General features: G+C 41.8%; 1 protein-coding gene, 1 long non-coding RNA gene and 1 pseudogene across 3 annotated transcripts in view; all 3 read left to right on the top strand.

The window, feature by feature from the left end:
* Positions 1-6855, top strand: part of LOC147307576 (uncharacterized) — a 293817-nt pseudogene extending 286962 nt beyond the window's left edge. Inside the window, exons 5-8 of the transcript XR_015126014.1 lie at positions 6132-6228; positions 6352-6422; positions 6509-6585; positions 6789-6855. The product of XR_015126014.1 is annotated as an uncharacterized LOC147307576 (transcript). The remainder of the gene's footprint in view (positions 1-6131; positions 6229-6351; positions 6423-6508; positions 6586-6788) is intronic.
* Positions 6856-12573: 5718 nt separating this feature from the next.
* LOC147307575 (caspase-1-like) lies at positions 12574-18197 on the top strand. The gene is made up of 9 exons (XM_086271828.1): positions 12574-12606; positions 12766-12939; positions 13028-13229; positions 13361-13501; positions 13589-13698; positions 13942-14029; positions 16964-17015; positions 17164-17210; positions 17375-18197. The coding sequence occupies exons 1-9, from the start codon at positions 12574-12576 to the stop codon at positions 17926-17928; spliced, it is 1401 nt and encodes a 466-aa protein (XP_086127954.1). The 3' UTR covers positions 17929-18197.
* A 1340-nt stretch (positions 18198-19537) lies between these two features.
* LOC147307574 (uncharacterized) lies at positions 19538-22941 on the top strand. The gene is made up of 3 exons (XR_015126038.1): positions 19538-19644; positions 22511-22720; positions 22806-22941. It is a non-coding gene; the product is annotated as an uncharacterized LOC147307574 (long non-coding RNA).
* The last annotated feature ends 1250 nt before the right edge of the window (positions 22942-24191 follow it).

The following is a 24191-nucleotide window of genomic DNA, read 5'->3' as shown; positions in this document are numbered from 1 at the left end:
TCCCCATTGAGTTCCTGATGAAGGCTCTTAGGGTCCCATTGATCTTGTACAATTCTAGGCATTCCAGTATCCAGCTGTGGGGCATTGAGTCATAGGCCTTCTTGTAATCAATCCAGGCAGTGCACAGGTTGGTCAGTCTGGACTTGCAGTCTCGGCTGATATATATATATATCTATATATATATATCTATATATATAGATATATATATTTAGATATCTATATATATATATAGATATATAAATGTAAATATATATCTACATATATATATATTTATATATTAGGGGTGCAACGATACTCGTATCGATATTGAACCGTTCGATACAGTGCTTTCGGTTCGCTATGCATACTGTATGTATCGAACAATACAAAATTTTTCATTTTTTTTTATCATAATTGGTGATATAGGTTACAAGCAAGTCTGGCGCTGAACAGAAATTGTGGCGCTATGCTCCTTTGTTTATTGTGCATAAATAGTGAATTGTCCTGACACAATATTGCGTTTCGCTTCTGTTATTATGGTACATTGACAAAAACATATACTTTTATTCACAGGATAAAACAGGTTTTTTGTATCATTAATTGCCCAGTACGATTACAGGATACAGTATTATTGTCACTGCTACATTTCTGTGATGCTACCAGAAATTATTTCCACTGCTAATTAATTACCATTGAGCTCAAAGGTTATATTAATAAACGGTTAACGAATGTGTATTTATGACGACGATTTGTGAGACTGGTAAACTTACCTTTGTTCTTACGATGGTCTTTCGTTCTACACGGTGCATTTCAAGGTCCTGCACCCATCCGTCGGTAAACTGTACCTCGGCTTGTTGCAGTGACCTGAAGTTACTAAACTTCATGAGTGTATGCACTCACTCCAAGAACCGTATGATTATAAATATGAGCGTGGTGAAAGTTGGGCAGCACGCTAACGTCTTTTGTCCACTCTGTGTGCTCGTAAGGGTCTGACCCTTTCACTCCTTTGATTTTTTCCTCGTATCTTTTCTTTGCCTTTTCGTCGAGTCTGTCTTTGACCGGCATTGTTCTCCTTCGTTTTGTACATAACTTTTTTGGGGGGCAAACAAAAAGCAAGAAGGTATTGGAACCGGAGAATGAACATTTTGCGGTGCTGCAAATGCTTGCATTTGATGCGATACTTGGATTGTTTTGCCACTAGTTCCCGGCATGCAATGCGCAAAAGTCACGTGGTCTGTCAGTCTCTATTCAGATCTGGCCTTTGGAACTATTTTGGTTTTCATGTGACGTATGACCCTGAAGGTAAGCGCGTCATGGACAAAAGTAAAACAGTATGTTGGATGTGCCACGCAATGCTCAATTACATTGGTGGGAACTAGTGCGTTAGCGCAGTTAGCTCGTTAATGTGTTGACGCCGTCCAGCCCCACGCACGGGGCGATCCGCGGTAGCTCGTTAACGGAGATTTGCCGTGTTGTGGCGTTAACGTCATTTCAGATTAACGCTGACAGCACTAGTGGGAACACAACGAATATGGCTGCACATTTACTCTGACATCATCCTAGTGCAAAGACAAGTGGAAACAGACAAAAACAACAAGCACGCATGCTACAAACTTTACCCGAGTCATTTAGACAGCCGTTAGCACATGATTCTCCTTATGGGGACCTGATATGTTTAATATGCTGCTGAGAATATAGCCCAGAAGAAGCGGATAGTATAGCTTTTATTTTGGAAAAAGCCATTTCTCTGTAATAAACTCTCTTTTCCAAAGATGAGGGATTTCTCCATCAGTGTCATGGTCCTGGGCCATGTGGTCCCAGTATTCTTAGTTTCCTGTATTTTTGTATTTCGTTCCTTATTTAGGCCATGTTTCCTGAGTTGTCCTGGTGTGTTGTTCCCAAATATTTTCCCTTCGTGACTCTTACCCCCTGTGTGCCCCTCTGTGTATTTATGAGCCCTCATCTCTCTTTGTGTTTATTCCATGTTTCCCCTGCCTGTTATGTCTATGTTCTTCCTGTGCTCTCTCTCTCCCCTCCTGTCTAAACCCCCATGTACTTCCTGTTTTACTTTGTGACTCCCGCGCCTGTATACGTCATGTTATGTTCATCCCGCCCTGTCTCGTTATGATTATCAGTGTCACCTGTGTTCCCCATGTGCTCCCACTTCCCTCATTATCCTCCTGTGTGTATTTAGTCCGCGTGCTTTCAGTCATTCCTTGTCAGGTCGTCTGCTCATCCATACCCTCACTTCAGCATTCTATGTCAGTTCACCACGTTTAAGGTTTTTTCATGTTTATCTTTAGTTCACCCAGTTTAGGTTATGGTTTAGTTTTCACCTGTGCACCTTTTTTGCTGGCCTCAATAAACGGCTTGTTTTCTGTTAAATCTACGCCACGTTCAGTTTTTGGAGTTGCATTTGGGTCCTTTTGCCAACACCTACAGTCTGCCCTCGCCAGACTGTGACAATCAGATAGATTTTTTAAATTACTTTGTTGTTTCAGCAACATTAAATTTAAAAACTGTACTTTTGAGTTAAAATATATATTTATAATTTTAATAAATGACAAATTAAAAAGGCATGAACATCTTTTGTATCGAAAAAATATCGACCCGTGACACCAAAGTATCGAACCGAACCGTGAATTTTATGTATCGTTGCACCCCTAATACATACATACATATATATACATATGCATACATATACATATACATGTATATATAAAGAGTAGCACCGCCTACTCTTATTATACTTATTATACTATGAAAAAAGAATGTATTTAAAAGTTTTTAATTAAATTGATAAGCTACTCAGAAACACCACTGTGTTTGAGCAGGAACAGGAAGTGATACTCTGATACTCTACCGCAGAGTATGAGAGCGAACACCAAGAGTAATAATAATAACAATAATTGTTATTATTAGTATACTTTTATCATGTCGATGTTTTCTTGTATTTGAATATCAACAAGTAAATAAGCAAATAAAAGAGAGAGTGTGAACACTGTGTGATTCCTCGGTGTGAAACTTTATGATGTGAATATTGTGACTCTGAGGGAGCTTACATGGTTCTTATCTAATGGATGACTTCATCTACTGAAAATGGAAAGTATCAAGTCAGAATGTTTTTATAACTTATCATCATTTATGAAGAAAATTAAAGGAGGATTCATCAGATGTGAGCAATTAACGTCCATCAGGTTAATCAGTAGTTTAAAGCCTCACTTTAGCCTCTACAAGATATTTATGCAGAAGTTCAACCAAACAGAAGACATCAGGTCCTGAGGTCACAGACTCAGACTATCACATTATCAGAGAGAAGCTCGAGTGTCTGTGACCTCTGCAGACCTGAACCTATGAAGAAAGACCTACTCTAAAAATATCAAAAGAAACCAGCTTCAAAATCAACAACCAACCTCCTCTACATGGACCACTGACTTCATGATATTTTCTTTAGTTTGTAACATTTTGCCCTGTAAAACAATTAAAGACCACCTTAAATAACTTTGGTTATAAAAGAATCCCAAAGTGTGTGAAGCACAGGAGGAGGAGTGACTGAGAGCAGAGAGGAGGAGCAGAGATTCAGGGAGGAGCTGAGCTGTTACTGAACTATAGAAGAGAGAAAAACCTCCACATTCAACAGAGTTCAACACAAAACAAACTTTATGTTCCTCAACATGCTGTCATTACATCACTGTGTGTTTCCTCTGATTCTTCTCACTCTCACAGGTCTGCTCACCTACACAGGAAACTATGTTCAATTCAATCTTTATATGAATGTCGATTATCCACTGAAACTATTCAACATTTCTTCCTTCAGGTGTCAGCTGTGATCAACTCACTCCAGTCAAAGATGAAGAGTCCAGTTTAGAGGGCAGCACAGTTACTCTGACCTGCACGTACACCAAAGGTGCTGCTGATTATTTCTTCTGGTATCGACAACATCCAGGAAAAGCACCTGAGTTCCTGATCTCTCATTTGGAATCAGGAGAAATACTAACACCTCCCAGCAGCTCCAGACTCTCTGTTGGAGTCAGAAAGGAAGAAACAAAAATGAGTCTTCAGATCTCCTCTGCTGCAGTGTCAGACTCTGCTGTGTACTACTGTGCTGTGAGGCCCACAGTGACAGGAAACAGCAAAACTCTGTACAAAAACCTTTGGAGCAAAGACAACAGAATACTCCACAACATCCACTAGAGGGAGCCACACACTGTTAAACCTCTGATTCTTGTGTGAATCAGTGGTTGTAAACTTCTGGAGTTTGTTAGGATGGAGTTAAGATAGCTTTCAGTCATCAAACAGTTATGAAGAAAGAGTTTTAGAGGAAACAGTAAAGAAGCATCAGAGTCTTCCTGTTTGAAGAAACTGGAGGTATTTTTATAGGATATTGAAAGAAATGAAAAGTGTGTAAATCTCCTGTTAAACCAGTACAATCTTTCTCTTACTGGCACCTTTAGTGAAGCTTCCAGCAGAGGACCTGTGAGGCGTCTGTTTCTCACAATACAGACTCTCGTGTACGTGTCCTCTTGCTCAGTGTGTATCAGTGGAGATTTCAGTAGAGCCAGTTTGTGGAGAAGGTCGTTCTCATCGGTGTATTAAACCTTCATCAGCCTTTGTTTGGAACAAGAACTCTGCTGAGTTTCATAAGAAACTTCTTTTGGTTTGGGTCATTTGAAACTAGCCTGGATGTGACAGAAGCTGATGTTCTGCACACAGTTTGGTAAATGTATTGTTTCTTTGAGCATCAGATCATTCTCAGCTACGCCAACGTGAACTGGAATGTTTTTACTCCTCATCAATGATCCTGTAAACATGACAAATGTGAATTATGTGACACAGAGCAGCATCTGAACACGGGAGCTGTGAGTGCTGAACAACGGCCCCCATGTGCTCAGTCTTATAGTAAATTACATTATACTGTTGGCAAAGTGTTACATTACTGTTATTAAATATTAAGTTTAAAATAAGATTTTGTTGGATTTGATTGTCATTTTTATGGAAGAAGTTTCTGTGATTTTCTGTTAGGTAGAGATTTCATATGGTGAACAACAGGGGGCGCTGTTACACAAAACTATTTGATTGGCTGAGCTATTAAACTGGCCCCGCCCACTGAAGTTGAGCTCATCCAATGACATTATTTGTTGGTCATTGTGCTGCAGTGGAAGAACATTGTTCATGTGCTGTCTGTCTGGCTTTAATAACTCCAAAGACATGTTGCTGCACCTCTTTTTGCTTCTATCTCACATTATAGGTGAGTTTAAGAACAGGGATTAAAGTTTAGTTGAAGCTGCTGCATTAAGCAGATATACAGACTGCATTTCACTACTTTTCTTCTTTCTTTTTCCAGGACTAACAGCTGGAGACTCAATCACTCCTCAACAACCTGAAGTCACTAAAACAGAAGGAGAATCTGTCACACTCACATGTGACTATGAGACGAGTGATGATACTCCTTGGCTTTATTGGTACAGACATGATTCTGACCTTCAGGCTCCTCAGTTTATACTCTGGAAAAAAGGAAAAGGATGGACAGCTCAATATATCCCTAATAGACGATATGACTCAGAAGCTTCACCAACATCAACTAATCTGACCATAGCAGCCCTAACCCTGGCAGACACAGCTCTCTACTACTGTGCTCTAGAAACACAGTGATACAAAGTGTAGAAGAGGCTGTACAAAAACCTGAACACAGATATCTGACTACTCTTCAAAGAGGAGGGAAGTGGTATTCAAAGCACAGCTTCATATCAGATGGATTCTGCTAATTCCTGTTTTATCAGAGTCACTGTGGTTACAGCTGCTAATGAAACACTGTGGGAGGATTCACATGAGCAGCAAATCCACATCAACCACAAACCAACTGCAGGAACGTTCAAACACAATAAAAACTGTCAAACATCAAAAGCTGCTCATTTACACTATTTTATATTTAGTGGATGAGGACATGCAGAAATGCAGCAGAAGCAAAATAAACAGAGTAACAGAGGTTTATCTCTTTAAGGTAAAATCTCTCACATGAAGCTAAAAGTCCAACCAGGAAGACCATCTCATGCTTGTTCCATTTATTCTCTTTGAACTCATCACATCAGATGATGATGCTCTCCTTCATCATTGTCCTGCTCTGGTACTTTGTGATGTTCCCCCTCTGGCAGGTCCAGACTCTCCTCTGTGCTTCTGCTCTGAACAACATTTCAGAGTGCCTGGCCTTCTTGAGGTCTCTGAGCAGGATCCTGGACGCTGCATCATCTGGTAACTCTATTGTGCTTCTGAGGACTTTATGTGTCCGAGTGACACAATGGTGGTTTCTGTTTTACTGGACTTGTGTGCTAACCACAGTATAGGTTATGCTTGACTCTGTAATTGCATCATCAGGTCTGCAGCAGTGTGTTCTGGACACTCTGGTGAAGAGAGGAGCTGAGCTGTCATCTGATCACCATCTGGGGGTGAGTTGAGTCAGGTGGTGGGGGAGAATGCTGGACAGGCCTGGCGTATCAAAGTGGTTCAGGTGATCTTCAACTCCCACCTCCAGCAGAGCTTTGGCAGCAGTCTGAGTGAGGCTGGGGACTCATTGCTGATGGGGCTGTGCAGAGCTTTGGCTGCAAGCTGGTTGGTGCTTGTAGTGTTGCTAACCTCCTAACCAGATCTCATTAACTCCTCGTGTTTTGGGGAATGAAAGGTCCAGCTGAAACATCCACTCTTTGTCAGATTGTTGTCTTCATTCTGGTGGTAATTCAGCTTTAATTTATGACTTATGAGTTTGTGCTTGTAGCTTCTGTTACCTCACCATGTTCTCTTGTGTCTGCTCATAGCTCTGTGGACTTGAGTTACCTGAAACCTGAAGGATTGTCTCATTGCCTGCTGTTTGGAAAGGACTGACTTGTAACAGAGCTGGAAAACTCACCTGCCCATCCACTCTCCACCCACTCAGCCTTCTGAAGCCTTCACTTACCTCCCTGACACAGAAACTCCAAAAGTGAAACACAAGAAAGGACTCTAATAAATACTATATAAGCAATTCTGACTGCACTGATACTCAGCAGTCGTTCTCTCGGGCAGTTCTCTGGTGTCTCCCTGCTCTGTCCCTCTGCAGGAAACCTACTTACCTGCCCCCCTGTCTTTGAACCTTCTCAAAATAAAAGCATGTAAAGCTTTAGCCTCATGTGGGCTGCGTTAGAGTCGATGCATTCCTGTAATCATGACACTGAGAGGTTGCTCCAGGGATTTAAATCATGTATTAATCGTAGTGGAGAGAAATTAATATGAATATTTCCTGTGTGAAGATGATGGTGTGATATCAGGGCTGCCACATGAAGGGGCAACGTGAACAAGTTTATGAATACCTCAGAAAAAAAGCTTCAATGAGTATAAATGATCTTCTGATATTAACGATATCCTGGAACACCAACATGCACGCTCAGTCATCCAGGTAAGCAAATCCCAAAAAGTTGATTCTGTTCATCTGGATGTTTTCAGTGGGAGAAACGTTTCATCATCATCAGGTGATGTCTTCAGTCTCAGCTGACTGCAGGTTTCCAACCTTAGAAACGGGACATTTGCACAATGACTGAAACCAGCAGCACTGAATGAACACTGGGCTGTGAGGTCAGTTTATGACCATTAATATGCAAATCGTCACAACCATTGATCAACAACCACTGATCAATGGTCACGAGTACCACTCTCTGTTTATCATACTAAGCTGCTGTGGAATCAGAAAAGTATTTGATTGGCTGAGATGAAGTTACAAAAAATATTAGAGCTCCTCCCACCTGAAAGTGAAGATGCTGCTACTAGTGTGTAAAGCAGGAGGAAGTGAGAGAAGTTCAAATCCAGATCAGAGAGGAGGAGGAGAGATTCAGGGAGGAGCTGAGCTGTTACTGAACTAGAAGAGAGAGAAACCTCCACATTCAACAGAGTTCAACACAAACCATAAACTTTACCTTCATTCAACATGTTGTCTTTGGACTATTTTGCACTTTCTTTACTGATTCTCACCATTCTAACAGGTACGTTACAATCTGTGTGTTTAAAGAAACACATTTGAATTGTGATGATTTATAAAAGAATAAAACATGTTTCTGTTCCTTTAGGTGTCAGCTGTGAAGATCTCACTCCAACCAACAAAGAAGTGTTCAGTGTAGAAGGCAGCACTGCTACTCTGTCCTACAGATACTCCAAAGCTGCAGTTTATGGTGATTATTTCTTCTGGTATCGACAATATCCAGGAAAACCACCAGAGTTCCTGATCTCTCACTCAGGGACAGGGGAGAAAATATTAAATCCAGTCACAGGACTAAATGTAAAAGCAGTTGATAATAACAGACAAATGGATCTTCAGATCTCCTCTGCTGCAGCGACAGACTCTGCTGTGTACTACTGTGCTCTGCAGCCCACAGTGACAGGAAACAGCAAAACTCTGTACAAAAACCTTTGGAGCAAAGACAACAGAATACTCCACAACATCCACTAGAGGGAGCCACACACTGTTAAACCTCTGATTCTTGTGTCATTGGACTGATGACAAAGACAACAGAGAAATGAAGCAGTAAAGATCAGAGACAGAGACAGAGCTGCTGTGGAAGCACAAAGCTGTTTGATTGGCTGAGCTATTAAACTGGCCCCGCCCACTGAAGTTGAGCCCATCCAATGACATTATTTGTTGGTCATTGTGCTGCAGTGGAAGAACATTGTTCATGTGCTGTCTGTCTGGCTTTAATAACTCCAAAGACATGTTGCTGCACCTCTTTTTGCTTCTATCTCACATTATAGGTGAGTTTAAGAACAGGGATTAAAGTTTAGTTGAAGCTGCTGCATTAAGCAGATATACAGACTGCATTTCACTACTTTTCTTCTTTCTTTTTCCAGGACTAACAGCTGGAGACTCAATCACTCCTCAACAACCTGAAGTCACTGAGACAGAAGGAGAATCTGTCAAACTCACATGTAGCTATGAGACAAGTGCAAGTGATGCTTGGCTTCACTGGTACAGACATGATTCTGACCTTCAGGCTCCTCAGTTTATACTCTGGAAAAGAGGAAAGGGGGGCACATATGAATATATTCTTGATAAACGATATAACTCAGAAACATCAGATCGATCAACTAATCTGACCATAGCAGCCCTAACCCTGGCAGACACAGCTCTCTACTACTGTGCTCTACAAACACAGTGATACAAAGTGTAGAAGAGGCTGTACAAAAACCTGAACACAGATATCTGACTACTCTTCAAAGAGGAGGGAAGTGGTATTCAAAGCACAGCTTCATATCAGATGGATTCTGCTAATTCCTGTTTTATCAGAGTCACTGTGGTTACAGCTGCTAATGAAACACTGTGGGAGGATTCACATGAGCAGCAAATCCACATCAACCACAAACCAACTGCAGGAACGTTCAAACACAATAAAAACTGTCAAACATCAAAAGCTGCTCATTTACACTATTTTATATTTAGTGGATGAGGACATGCAGAAATGCAGCAGAAGCAAAATAAACAGAGTAACAGAGGTTTATCTCTTTAAGGTAAAATCTCTCACATGAAGCTAAAAGTCCAACCAGGAAGACCATCTCATGCTTGTTCCATTTATTCTCTTTGAACTCATCACATCAGATGATGATGCTCTCCTTCAGATTTGGTGAAAACATCAATGTCCTGCTCTCATTTCTCAAAGTCTCCCCCTCTCTGCTGTTCTTAGTTTTCATTTCAGTGTCAGATGGATGCAGCCCTCCTCCCCCCCACACATTTCATCAGGACCAGAGTCTGTGGGTCCTTCCACTGAGTTCTTCAGCAGTCCTGCTCCACCACCAGGCTCCCTCTGATCGAAACACTGAGGACCGCTCACACATTTCTGCAGCAGCAGGGAGAGTTTCCAGTCAGCAGAGTTCATGAGTTCACATATTTTCTTTCACAGGAACTGCAGCAACATTTCAACATCACATCCTCTTTAGATTTTATAATCTTACAGAGATTATAAAAGACAAAAGTATGACTTTGGACGCAGGATTCCACAATAGCAAACTTATATCTGATGAACCAGCAAAGACAGACTCGACATAGCTGCTGTAAACCAAGAAGAAAACACATGGAGGAAACCTGACAGCATTACTGTATATGTGTGAAACCAACAAGGCAAAACAAGCACAGAGTAAACATCCAATTTATCAAGAAGTGGGGACAAGGAAAGCACTAGAAATGAAGAGGATTAGGTAGACGGGGAAGCATCAGAAACATGAGGAAATAGTAAAGAGAAGAAAAACAGGAGAAGCTGTGAATGTGACAACCTGTGAGATTTGAACTAAAGACATGCTGGAACAGTGGGGACGAGATTTTCTCACCTTATTGTTTTGTACAAGAATATTTAAGGCATTCACACAGCTCAGTTAGATGTGGTCAATATAATGTGACTGGTACATGGTCAATGAACCTGATGGAGGAAATCAGAGATGACCCGGAGCCTGCGAGCAGAACCAGGTCCTGCATTTTTAGCTCCTGAGCTTGATACAAGCAGCAGAAATTAACAGTTGGTCTTCTTTCTTTTAAATTCATAATCTTTTGACAAACAAACATTTGTGTTAGTTGAAATTTGGCGGCTCAAACTGGTGCTGCTTGAAAGCTAACTCTTGGTCTGGTTTATGTCCTGAGTCTAACACACTGATCATGAGGAAGTTTTGGATTTTTAATGAAGGGTTTTCCCCTGACGCTGCTTCTTCAGGAAATCATCTGATCTACACTTATTATCTGTCCTAATGCAACATTTACCTGCAGGCCAGGTTTGACGCAGCATTGCTGAGCGGCCTCATTCTTCTGCTGGGAGTCAAAAAGAAAACGATCTATTAGTTCAAACTTTGACCCTGGCAGTCCCATGAAGACAGTGAAGCAGGACACAAACAGCCTGAAACTGTGACCTCTTCCAGTATTTCAGTGTTCCTTCCAACTAATGTTAGCTACACTGTCAAAAGCACAAAGCTTCCATCCAACAACCAAACACAAGCCCAGGTTTGGTGCAAAAGTGCAAATAGCCAGAACCCGTTCCAGGGATGCAACTCTCCTGTCCACCAGCAAAAATCCCAACATAAAGGCATCAAGCTGGGGGAAACAGATGTATCCACCCTGGTTATCGCCAGGGCCTCCAACTTTGGCTGCCACCTAACCCACACTCTCTGTGGAGCCCCTCCCCTGGGCCTGGTCCAGCTTAGAGCCTCAGAAACCCCATCCCACGTACCCAGACATGGTCCACTGGTCAATGCAGCATGGATGTCTTCTGATTCATTCTTAGTCTTACCCCTCTCTCAGGACCAGTGTGCATATAGGGACCCTGCCAGGGGCAAATTACCATTGAAAACAGAGCTCCTGGTATCATTTGGCACCATATCCCTCCACCATGATAAGGTGGAGATTCGTGGAGGAACATTACATCAAGTAGTTCCTGAATTATCTCTAAACATGTCCATGAGTTAATCGGTGAAGAAGCAAACGTATCACCTGTGTAAAGGAAAGCGAGCCTCATTCCTGTGTTTGTTCTGGCATATTGTGAAACCAGTTCGGTGAGTTTCTTTTCAGGAAACTGGAAACCTCCCAAACAGCCAAAGCAAAACCAGTTTGGTCCAAAGAACTCAGCCTTCACGTTATCATGAAGAAGAACAATTCTAACTAGATTCCAGCTCAGTATAAAAGAGCATCCAGTCAGTCAGCAGGTGTTTCCAGTGCAGGTACAGTTGAGTCCTTCTTTTCTGAGCAGTCTGAGCTCTTTAATCAGAGGACAACCAGGACTCAGCATCTCTGCTGTAAGTCTCTGATTCTTCATTTCTCATTTGTCTTAGCAGCAGCAGCAGATGTTGTTTCTGTTTTACTTTGAAGAAGGTTTTTCTTTCATCTGTCACATCAGAGATGGAGGATGTTGCAAAGAAAGAAGACATGAGAGGAACATGATTATTTTGTGTTCTTATTGTGAAACATCTTGGGACAGAAATGACATTATTCAGATTTTATGTCAGTGAAAGTGTTAAGTTTGCAGTACTGTGGTAAAGCTGAGAGGGGTAAACTTGGACTGGTGAAGAGTAGCTGAGCTGTTTGCATACATTTAATCAGAGATTGTTTAACTGTGAGGTGCTGTTTGAGTTAATTCACCAAATTCTAGGTTTTTTGGGTTTTCGTAGTGGCTGGAAGCTGGAAATATGTAACATCTGAATTCGGTCGGCTAAATCCACAAAGAGCAGCTTCAGCTGATCACAACCTGGATACAAAGAAAACCTGAGTGGAGCTTCCAGTACAGGGTCTCATTTCCAAGTCCCCCACGCTGCCCCACTGCACCTGGGCTTAGAGTTTCCCCACCTGCCAAATCTCACTTTGATGCCTGATTAGGATCCCGTGTGTCTACATTCAATAGTCTTCAGGTTTATTAGGCTCAAGTCTTATTATCTATTAATCAGTATCAGCAATACATTTTCTCATTAATATTTTTAAAAATCAGTCCTGAATAATCCACAAGAAGCAGAGATGATGTGATGCACAGTGAAAATCCCAAGAGCTGATGTGATGTGACACATTCTGTCCCTCCAGCTCAACATGTCCTCTGATTTCTTTCTAGGTCAGAGATGGAGACGTGGACAGACAGTCAGGGTAAAAAAGTATGTTACTGTATGATTCATATGAGATATGTTGATTGTTTGATCTTAGCCTCTTGTAGTAACTTCCAAACCAATAATAATAATAATTACTGCAAATGACTGCATAAAAAAATCAGCTTGTGTTAAAATAATCTGAAGAGTTTCTGTTTGGTCTCTCAGATTTACCCAGTGACTCAACAATCACAGTCAAATCGCATCGCCCTGCTGATCAACATTGAAACGTTTAATACAAGTTTATACAAATGTAGAGCTGCGAAAGATGAGAAAGTCATGCAAAGTCTACTTCAAACTCTTGGATATGAGGTAGTGAGATGTGGGGACATCACTGCAAAGGTAACTTTTAAAAGCAGAAAAGGTTTCTTCACTTGCACCCAGTTTTACAAACTGGTTAAATGATCCAGTGACGGATTTCTTCTCACAGATGATCGATAAACCTCTGAAAGAATTTTCTGAACACCCAAAACTGGCCCTCACAGACAGTGTGTTTGTGACTTTGGTGTGTTATGGAGGCACGGGAACTGAGGAGTTTGAAATTGACCAAATCTTTCAGCACTTAAACTCAAAGAACTGTCCTGCACTGAAGGACAAACCAAAGATCGTCATTATTCACGCCTGCAGAGGAGGTGATTCTCATCTGTCCTCACACACCCAACAAACAGCATGAATGAATCTTCAATGAATTTACTGTTAATATTTGTTCATTTGAAAAGGTAAAAGATCGACACGTTTCAGTAAGTCTGTGTGTTTGTTTCAGTGGGGGAGGAATCGGTGGATTTACTTGATAGGACACAATTTGTGCCCACAGACGACATCGAATCTCTGTCAGTGAACTCTGTCAAAGGTCCTCGGACACACAATGAAAAGGATTTCATCATTTTTCATTCCAGCACCACTTGTAAGTGCACCACCCTCCAATAAGTAACATTTAGAACAATCAAACACCGCCTAACTACAGATATGATCTGGTTCTGTTTGCTTGCAGACACAGGTTCATACACTCATGAAACATACGGTTCTGCCTTCATCCAACACATCTGTGAGGCTGTCAAAAAGCACTGCCTTAGAGATGACATTGAGGAAATATTCAGAACGGTAAGTTTGGCAAGTGGAATATATGGAATACACAAATACATACGACATCTATCTATCTATCTATCTATCTATCTATCTATCTATCTATCTATCTATCTATCTATCTATCTATCTATCTATCTATCTATCTATCTATCTATCTATCTATCTATCTATCTATCTATCTATCTATCTATCTATCTATCTATCTATCTATCTATCTATCTGTGTGTGGAATCATGTTAAGTGCAGTCTAACCAACAGGTCATGCAAAGCTTTGAAGAATTCCCATCTGAGCAGATGCCAACCAAAGAGAGAGACACTCTGACAAAGCGCTTCTACGTGTTTCAAAGTGAGTGTTACAGGTTTTTGATGTGACTTTAAGATATTGTGTTGTTTTGGGATGACAGGACACATGAGACTGCATGAAATGTTCAGTCTGGTTTATTCACATCGATGAGCGACTGATGGAACTAAAGAGCAATGATGATGATGATGATGAACAAAACAGAAAAGCATCCCACAACATTACAGTTTTTCTCAGTCGCTTTGGTGCGTTTCTCAGATCAGAATTGAAATTCTCATAACTATTAGTTCAACCTCCACAACACTCAGTCATTTGTGCACATCATAGTAGCAATTTCTCCTCTCTCTGAACAAACTGCAAATGATTTTGGACATGAATCAGTTGCTTCCATACATTTCCCTGCTGCTTTCTGACATTTCCATTTGCTTATGTCATGTCAGTCAAAAGTAATCATACCTATGGATGCTGAATAGTCGTTCCCAATAAAACTAATAGTCATACATCCATTGCTTGAGTCATCACACACAAAATTGTTGAACTAGTTATCACATGCCAAATATTGGCCATCTGTCAAGCAAATCCTATACCTTTCTGTATCATTGTTCCTGGAAATGTCTCCGAAATTGAACAATTGATCTCGGGTGAATTACAGCTGTCACTCATGAGGAGGCGTGTGAAAGTTTAGTTGTAACCAATGACAAACAACTTGTTCACTGTCAATTATGGATGAATCCTGTGAATCCCCAATTGGCAAGCATATATAAACTGCGCAGGAGCTAGTGTGTACCATTTCTACACTTCTGTGACACAAAATGGAAGATCAGCACCGTGGAAGAGGGGTGAAGATGCGGGGAGGAAGGGGAAGGGGAAGAGGGAGAAGAGGCAGATATAGGCGGATTCCCAATGAAATAAGGGCTACAATTGTGGACCATGTTGTCAATCACAGCCTCACCATGGAGGAGGCTGGTCGAAGGGTGCAACCCAATATTGGAAGAACTACTGTCAGTTCAATCATTCAAACATTCCGTAGGAAAACAGGTATGCAAACAGTAATACACTGTACTGTACTGTGCCATCTCAGACACATCACATGTTACTGTACTGTATTTGCAATTTCACAAAAAGTTCACTCTGCACCACATAGGATTGTAAGACAACCTCGCGGAGGCGGAAGAGGGCCCCTTTTTACCCCACAGCAAGAAGAAGCCATTTGTGCAATGGTCATTGCAAACAATGCAATAAAGCTGAGAGAAATACAAAGCGCTGTCATAGAGAATTACACGGTATTTGGCAATATTGAATCTGTTCCAATTTCAACAATTGACAGAGTACTCAAGACAAATGAAATCCACATGAGCAAATGGCCCTGCTAGCAGCCATGGATGCAGCATGTGACGACATCACAGCAGGGTCCTGCAGAGGATGGATTCGCCACTCCAGGAGATACTTTCCTCGCTGCATTGCGAGGGATAACATCTGTTGTGATGTAGATGAAAATATGTGGCCAGACAGACAGGAACGTCTGGATGTGCCAGAATGATTTACTGTACTGTTACATGTGCTGTTTATTGTTCACATTAGTGCACAGCTCTACCAAATGGGTGATTTTATGTTTACATGTATTCTACAGTGAACAGGTGACTGTAGCATATTTTTCTTTTGCACACTTCTGTAGGATTACAAACACTTCTACACAATGGAAATGTGAAACGTACGTATTCAGTGTCTCAGTTACTCCCAAGACTCCCATAACATCTACAGTGACTTTACTGCACATTTCAGATGGCTGTACAGGTAGGCCATAGTGCTGTCGTCAGCATTTTCAGGTGTCACCAATTGTTTTTGCAATGGGAAACACTGAAATTATAAACTGTCATAGTGGAAACATGACAATGCCATTTGACTATCTTGTTCATAAAGATGGTGTCAAGACTTTTCATTTTGATGGCACTGACAGTTTCATTGACATGGATACTTGCTTTTGAGGTATGGATAATCAATTCTGTGCATGTGACGTGCTTTTGCAGGCTATCCACTAGGTTTTGCAGTTTGCACTAATTGTTTTGGGAAATGCACTAACTGCTGTGCAAATGTTAATGGTGTTCTGAGGAACGCACCAAAGCGACTGAGAAAAACTGTAATTTCCCCGTGGACAGTTCTGTGTGGCATCAGTCCATATGAGAGTCCTCATGATCCCACAGGGCTTCAATATTGAGGTCCAGGCTCTGAGGAAGCCGGTGCATGGCTCACAGTGTTTCATTGTGTTTGTGTTTCATTGTGTTTGTGAAGTTCACCTGATCGACACACCAGCTGTCAACAACTGTACCATCCGTGCTCCAGTTATGTTGAGTCTTCCCAGGCACCTCAACCCCTACTCACATCTTGCGTCTCAATGGGTCACATGATAGAGTGAGGCAAGGTTTCACCATAGTTTCATCCAAAAGCTCTGCTGATAATGACCCACACCTTTTTTTATAACTTGGATCTTGTGATGAGGCACATGATCAATAGTGTGCCAATGATCCTCTTAAGTGGACAACTCCCACTAGAGTTTAAACACCAAAGGAGAAACCTCTTCAAAAAGCTTCATGAGGTCCAGTCGCCGTCTTCCAAAGCTGCTTAGATCGAATAAACGGTAAATGGACTGGTTCTTATTTAACTCAACACAACGTGCCTCATTCACCTTTTCTATATAAGAGCTTTCTATCTAACATGCACACATATTTATATTCTGATGGATGCGTCGAATCCATCAATCTTCTTCAGTAGTTTATGTAGACTAAAAATGACCATGACAAGCAGAGGACGAATGTCAGCACATCAAAGTCTCTTGGTGGCTTTACTGCTTTCACTCAACTGATATATGAGGAAAAAACACTTTGACTTCCTACTTTTGTTCTGTTTCATTCAAAAAAACAAAACATGTAGGTGTTGTGAAAATTGTAATATTTGATTTTAAAAGAGCAATTCTGATTCAAGATGCACCTGAAGAAGTGAAGCAGTGGTCTGCAGGAAAGGAGTCTCTAAACAGGTATGAACAGATCCCTTCACTCAGCCTGTTTGTTTTATGCAGATGTAAGAGCTACATGAAGTCTTCCCTCTGTGACAGTATGAGTGATGATGTCCATGTTAGCATGTTGCCAACGACTGTGCTGGTTTCACCCCTCCTCTCCCTGCAGGGTGGAGCCTGATGGCGTCCGACGGGTGAGCTCGGATCTGAAGAAGTGTACGTTTGATTTTATGATGATTCTTGGAAACAAATCCAACCGTCTTTAAACTACTGTGTCGCTCATTCATATCTCTGATATCAGGAGTCACCATCAAAGAGCCGATCAACGAATAGATGATCGATCAATAACTGCAGCTGGATTTATTTGTTCTCTCTATCAGATTCCTATCAACTCACAATCGACCCAAACACAGTATACAAATGGATCCAGCTGTCTGACAGCAACAGAGGTGTGATGCGTTTGAATGCACAGCAGCCATATACTGATCATCCAGAGAGATTTGACCGCCCTCAGCTGCTGTGCACAGACGGGCTGACTGGTCCTTGTTACTGGGAGGTTGAGTGGAGTGGATATGTTTCTATAGCAGTGAGCTACAAAGGAATCAAACGGAGAGGACACAGTGATGACTGCTTGTTTGGACTGAACAGTCAGTCCTGGAGCCTGGACTGCTCTTACTCTTACTCTGTCTTGCACAATAACACAGAAACCTTCATCCCCAAAGACGTTGTCTCCAACAGAGTAGCAGTGTATGTGGACCATCCTGCCGGCACGCTGTCCTTCTACAATATCTTCTTGGACTCTCTGATCCACCTCCACACCTTCAACACCACATTCACTGAACCTCTGTATCCTGGATTTGGAGTCTGGTCTCATAATTCTTCAGTGAGAATAATGAAGCCGGTCCATGTGCACTGCTCTCCTCCAACAGAGTAGCAGTGTATGTGGACCGTCCTGCCGGCACAGCAAACAACCTCTATCCTGGATTTGAAGCTTGGTTTCATAATTCTTCAGTCAGTCTGTGCTTAGTTCAGTATAAAACTCTGAGAAGCACTGCTAAATAGACCTTTCAGTCTGCATCTTGCACTCAAAAACACTTTCAGATTCATGGATTCAATGATTTAATGTTTTAAACTCCTCTAAATGATTCCTTCTTAATTTCAATCCGTTGAAGATTGAAGCTTCCAGCAACCGTAGAGTGTGAGCCAGGGTCCAAGCTGGACAGGTCACCAATCTGAGACAGGGCTGACATTAACTTCATTCCACTAACTGCATGTCTTTGGACTGTGAGAGGAAGCTGGAGCACCCAGAGAGAATCCAAACAAACAAGCTGAGAACATACAAACTCCACACATGAAGGTGAAGCTGGACTCGGGACTTTGTTGCTGTGAGGTGACGGTGCTGACCTCTGCACCAAAGCTCTTCTGACATGGGGCTGAGAAAATATTTTGCACTGCTGATCAGAAAGAGAAATTCCTGCTTGAACAATGTTCTTTGTGTGATAGAGACTAAATATATATTGATCTTCAGTTTTCTTTACTGATGTGCTTTGTGTGAAGTGTGTTTCTTCTGCTTCGAGTATTTTAAAGTCACTGATACAACAACCACGTTTTTCCTCACCTGGAGACTTTCAATGAGAGCTTTAGATGAGAAATTCATCATGATGTTTAAATTGAATTCAACTTTATTTACACAGCACCAAATCACAACAACAGCCGCCTCAAGGTGCTTTATATTGTAAGGTCGACCCTACAATAATACACGCAGAGAGAAACCCAGCAATCATATGAAGTCCAGATATGTAATAGTCATTAACATGATCAGAGCCACGAGTGGTTTTAATCTCAGGAAGTTTATACAACAACTTGTAGCACCAACTGTAGTTAAATGAGGCTGCACAACATGAAATGCAGACTACAGAATTTCACTTTAATAATACTGAATGAGAGGAGCAGCAGCTAAGTCGTCTACATAAACCTGGAACAGTGTTTATTGATAGGCTGCGGACACTGCGCTGGTTGCCTGGGGTCAGGAAACTCTCAGGGTTTGCCTGCTCTCGTTGTGCCTAACTGAGCTAGTCTGGGTAAACAGGCACAACATTCACTGGCTTCATCTGGACTGAACCACGGGGAGAACCGGTGACAAGAACACTCTTCCTCCTGGAAGAGGGAGCATGGCTCCTCATCCTCCCACCACAACCACACCAATGATGAAGCTGGTTCATTCATGGAACTGTCTGGAATGCCGAATAACAGGAGCTCTTACAAGCTGGGCACCAGCGTCACAGCTTGAATGCTGGGTGGCAGCGGTGATGGTGGTGACCTGGGTGACCGGTGCAATAAGACTGCTGACTAAGAAGGCAGCAACAGACGAACTCCAGAAAACTCATCTCCAGTCAACCAGGGAACACATGATGGTAGGTCAACATAGACTGACACAGACACTGAGGAATAAACAGCACTATTTAAACACCCGAGGGTCAGAGGCATCAGGAGAAACAAGAGTGTAACAAGACGCAGGTGAGGATCATCAGAAGCAATGAGACAGAAGGTAAAACTAGACCAGCAACCGTCAGGACGTCAGAACCTTTAACTAGGGGAGCTGACACGAGAGGACACGATCGGAAAGGGAACAAATTAAACTCTGAACCAGGTGAACAACATTACTGCAAATACTTTGTGTTACAAATATTTTTCAGAGTCACCTATTTTAATGCAGCCCTTCACTCTGACAGTGTAATTTCACAGGATTAACTAATTTATTTGGATCACGTTTGAAATGTCATGATTTTTGCTGTAGATTAACAGATGGGAGCATTCAGACCACTGCAGTAGCAACAACCAGTTCAGTCAGCGCTACTTTCTCCTGAGATGAAGCCAAAATGTTCCTTTCTTTCTTTCCGTGTTTAGAAGCATCTGGACCTGCTCGTCATCACTCGTGTCCACTTCTTACACTTACAGTGCATTTTTGAGGAACACCTTTACTGTGTATATATCACGGTTATTATAGTGAACTAATATAATCTGCATGTGAAAAGCCTTTTGGTTAACTAAAACAAAAATAAAAACTAGACCTGAAATTATTTTGTGAACTTGGAAAAAAGAAAAGAAAGATTAACGGTGGAAATCCCCGTAGTTTCAATATTTGTGAATTTGATCAAAACGTTCAGAATGTGCTTTATGAGGCTTTATGAGGCTTTATGAGGCTTTATGAGGCTTTATGTGACGTTTGCCATCCAGGCAATAATAATTAATAAAGACTAAAACTAAAACAGACAATGACAGTTAAAAATAAATATTCTTAAACATTGCAAACTAAACTGAAATGATTCAACTCAATCTAAAAACTTATTAAACCTACATTGAATTAAAAGCCAAATGTGATGGTCTCTGTCGTCTCCAGCTGATTTCTCGGTTTGTTTGCTGTCTGTCTCTGGACTTTAGTTTTCTCTCTCTCCTCTGTCTGTGTTCCTTTGTTGTTGTTTGTGTTCCTTTGTTGTTGTTTGTGTTCCTTTGTTGTTGTTTGTGTTCCTTTGTTGTTGTTTGTGTTCCTTTGTTGTTGTTTGTGTCATTCTTCACTGGACTGTTGAATTAGTGAAGCCCTGGCTCCTCCTGCTCAGTGTTTGTGCTGCTTCTGATGCTTCAAGATACTTGCTGTGTGTTTCTTCTGTGTAGACTTCTGGTTTTGATCTTCCCAGGTGTGTGGTAAGACAAACCCTGAGTTGAGAGAGTGTTGTGTGGACTCCTTTCCTCCCTGGACTCCCTGGAGCACTATACGCCTCCAATGAACTTTACAAATCATATATTTGAGTCCAACCTGCCTACCAACACAGATACAAAAAGTCAAAATATGTAATGTAAAGCCTTAAGACTGCATTATAATAAACAACTAAATGTTCCAAAATGCAAAACAGAACTACGAATGTTGAACAACCTTAAAAGTTCAAACATTATTAATCGCACCAAATTCCAACAACAGTCCCCTCAAGGTGCTTTATATTGTGAGGTAGACCCTACAATAATCAGACCCAAGATCATGTGCAGCCGATATTTTACAGAATCTGTCCTCTGTGTTGGAAAGGCTGTCAACTGTGTGTGGGAGCCCCCTTGTGGCGAGAGGGCACAGGTGCACTATTGAACACATGTTCCAGGGATCAGAGTTTGAGCGGACTGACTCAGCGGGGGATGTCGACACACGGTGTGAGTCGTGCGCGTTGCTAAAGAACTGAGTGGACGTGGAGCCCTGCCTGGAAAGGACAGCTTTAGTCTTTTAGGCATTTAGTGGATGTAGAAGTGCAATGTGTATTGGCCTGTTCACCTGTGTGGCCAGTTCATGCTGCTAATGTTGTACACAATAATAATACTGCACACTTTGTATTGATCCCCGTGGGGAAATTCACTCAGTGAAGCAGTGGGCAGACACCAGTGCAGCGCCCGGGGAGCACTGTGTGGGGATGGTACCTTGCTCAGGGGTACCTCAGGGTAGCCGTTCAGGGGATTCGAACCCCTGACCTTACGATCATGGGGCGACCGCTTTGGTTGATTGGCTGTTTTGTGTTGTTGGGTGTATTGGCAATTAATGTCATGGACTGTAAGGTTTTCTGAGTAGTACATGGAGATCTTCATATCGGAATTTCCATTTGTAGTTCTGGTCAGACTGGAAGAAAGCTCATGAATCTTAATTCATGACTTAAATGTTTGTTATATTCAGTATTTTGTATATGTTCTGCTCTTGTTAGCTAACAGCTAACAGCCCCCCCACCTACGAGTTCTTGTACATCCTCTGAAAGCCTGCGGTTGCATTACTGTGCTGCTGTGCTGCGCTGTTAAGCTACAGAATCACAGTAAAGACGGAATAACCTTATTTGTGCGTCCTGTGTGTTCTGACACCACAAGGTGAACACCACTGCTATTCAGCCAACGCCGATACAGTCCTGGGTTCAACCCAAATTACCTCAGAATCAGAACAGAAGCAGAAAGAATGGCTTCTAAGTACACAGCAGATTGTCTCTCTCACTCACTGTCTGACTGCTACAACTATCACAGCCGAACATAAAGACAGGTTCAGATATGCTTTTTTCCCTGCTGTCAAATAATTGTGTAGTTATCAGTGAATTCACTGTCACTGATGATTCCAGGGAATCCTCTCCTCCCCAAACTTTACAGTCTGAACGGGAAACTTGTGCAGACACTGATGTGGAGAAGCCAGCCGTAAAAGTCACTGTCTGGATGTACTTGTACTTGTAACTGCACCTCTTTAGTTTCTTTTAACACCAGCAGATGTTTCGCTGTTCATAAAGACCCTAAACAGGTTTCTGTCTGGCTCCACCCACTGATGCTGAACTCAGCCAATGAGATGGTCTCTCTGTGCAGAACTACAGCCTGATATTGAGGAGAAGGCTGTGCAGCAGAGAGGCTGCTTAGTCTTTTCATTCTGCTGAACTTTGTTCATCTGCTGTGTGACTTCAGCACCTGAAACATGTTCCTTTACCTGTTTGTACTTTTCTCTCACTGCATAGGTGAGTGTTAGAACACAGAAAAGTCTCATTGTGACAAGATTTGATCAGGAAATAAAAACCAGAGGAGACACAGATTCAGGGAGGAGCTGAGCTGCGACTGAAGAGCAGACGAGACAGAGAAACCTCCACATTCAACACAGAAGATTCAGTCCAACATGTTGTTGTTGGGCTGTTATGAAACTTCTCTGTTAATCATCATGATTCTAACAGGTACATGTGAAAAAACTTCATCCTAATATTTTAATTATTATTCACGATTTCTTTGTAAAATATTTACAGATTTCTGTTTCTTTAGGTGTCAGCTGTCAACAACTCACTGCCAGCAAAGCTGAAGAGTCCAGTTTGGAAGGCAGCACAGCTACTCTGTCCTACAGATACTCCAGACAAGCAACTGGAGGTGATCAGTTCTACTGGTATCGACAATATCCTGGAAAACCACCAGAGTTCCTGACCTTTAACTTTGGAACACAAAACACAACAAATTCCAAACTTTCTGTCAGAATGGTCGATGACAGAAATGGTCTGAACCTTCAGATCTCCTCTGCTGCAGTGTCTGACTCTGCTGTGTACTACTGTGCTGTGAGGCCCACAGTGACAGGAAACAGCAAAACTCTGTACAAAAACCTTTGGAGCAAAGACAACAGAATACTCCACAACATCCACTAGAGGGAGCCACACACTGTTAAACCTCTGATTCTTGTGTGACTGATGACAAAGACAACAGAGAAATGAAGCAGTAAAGATCAGAGACAGAGACAGAGCTGCTGTGGAAGCACAGAACTGTTTGATTGGTTGAGCTATTAAACTGGCCCCGCCCACTGAAGCTGTGCTCATCCAATGACATTATTTGTTGGTCATTGTGCTGCAGTGGAAGAACATTGTTCATGTGCTGTCTGTCTGGCTTTAATAACTCCAAAGACATGTTGCTGCACCTCTTTTTGCTTCTATCTCACATTATAGGTGAGTTTAAGAACAGGGATTAAAGTTTAGTTGAAGCTGCTGCATTAAGCAGATATACAGACTGCATTTCACTACTTTTCTTCTTTCTTTTTCCAGGACTAACAGCTGGAGACTCAATCACTCCTCAACAACCTGAAGTCACTGAAACAGAAGGACAATCTGTCAAACTCACATGTAGCTATGAGACAAGTGTTAGCTATATCGAGCTTCACTGGTACAGACATCATTCTGACCTTCAGGCTCCTCAGTTTATACTCTGGAAAAGAGCAAGAGGATCCACAACTCAGTATATTCCTGATAAACGATATGACTCAGAAACAGCTTCTTCATCAACTAATCTGACCATAGCAGCCCTAACCCTGGCAGACACAGCTCTCTACTACTGTGCTCTACAAACACAGTGATACAAAGTGTAGAAGAGGCTGTACAAAAACCTGAACACAGATATCTGACTACTCTTCAAAGAGGAGGGAAGTGGTATTCAAAGCACAGCTTCATATCAGATGGATTCTGCTAATTCCTGTTTTATCAGAGTCACTGTGGTTACAGCTGCTAATGAAACACTGTGGGAGGATTCACATGAGCAGCAAATCCACATCAACCACAAACCAACTGCAGGAACGTTCAGACATGAAGACATTTTATTCCTTATTTAGTGATGATGTGTGTAAAAAGCATCAGAAGTCAAATACAGTAACTAGTAATAAACTCCCAACATTGT

This window comes from Aulonocara sp. 'chitande type north' Nkhata Bay, linkage group LG18, assembly GCF_057382095.1.
Source record: "Aulonocara sp. 'chitande type north' Nkhata Bay isolate Kocher_YH1m ecotype deep benthic linkage group LG18, A_spYH_male_GT1.1, whole genome shotgun sequence".
Lineage (NCBI taxonomy): Eukaryota > Metazoa > Chordata > Actinopteri > Cichliformes > Cichlidae > Aulonocara > Aulonocara sp. 'chitande type north' Nkhata Bay.
This window is presented reverse-complemented; position numbering and strand designations above follow the sequence as displayed.

Coding starts and splice junctions, on each gene's coding strand:
- LOC147307575 (XM_086271828.1), top strand. CDS start 12,574: ATGGAGACGTGGACAGACAGTCAGGGTAAAAAA. Junction 12,607..12,765: donor CAGACAGTCAGGGTAAAAAA/GTATGTTACTGT, acceptor TTGGTCTCTCAG/ATTTACCCAGTGACTCAACA. Junction 14,030..16,963: donor GCGCTTCTACGTGTTTCAAA/GTGAGTGTTACA, acceptor TTCTGATTCAAG/ATGCACCTGAAGAAGTGAAG.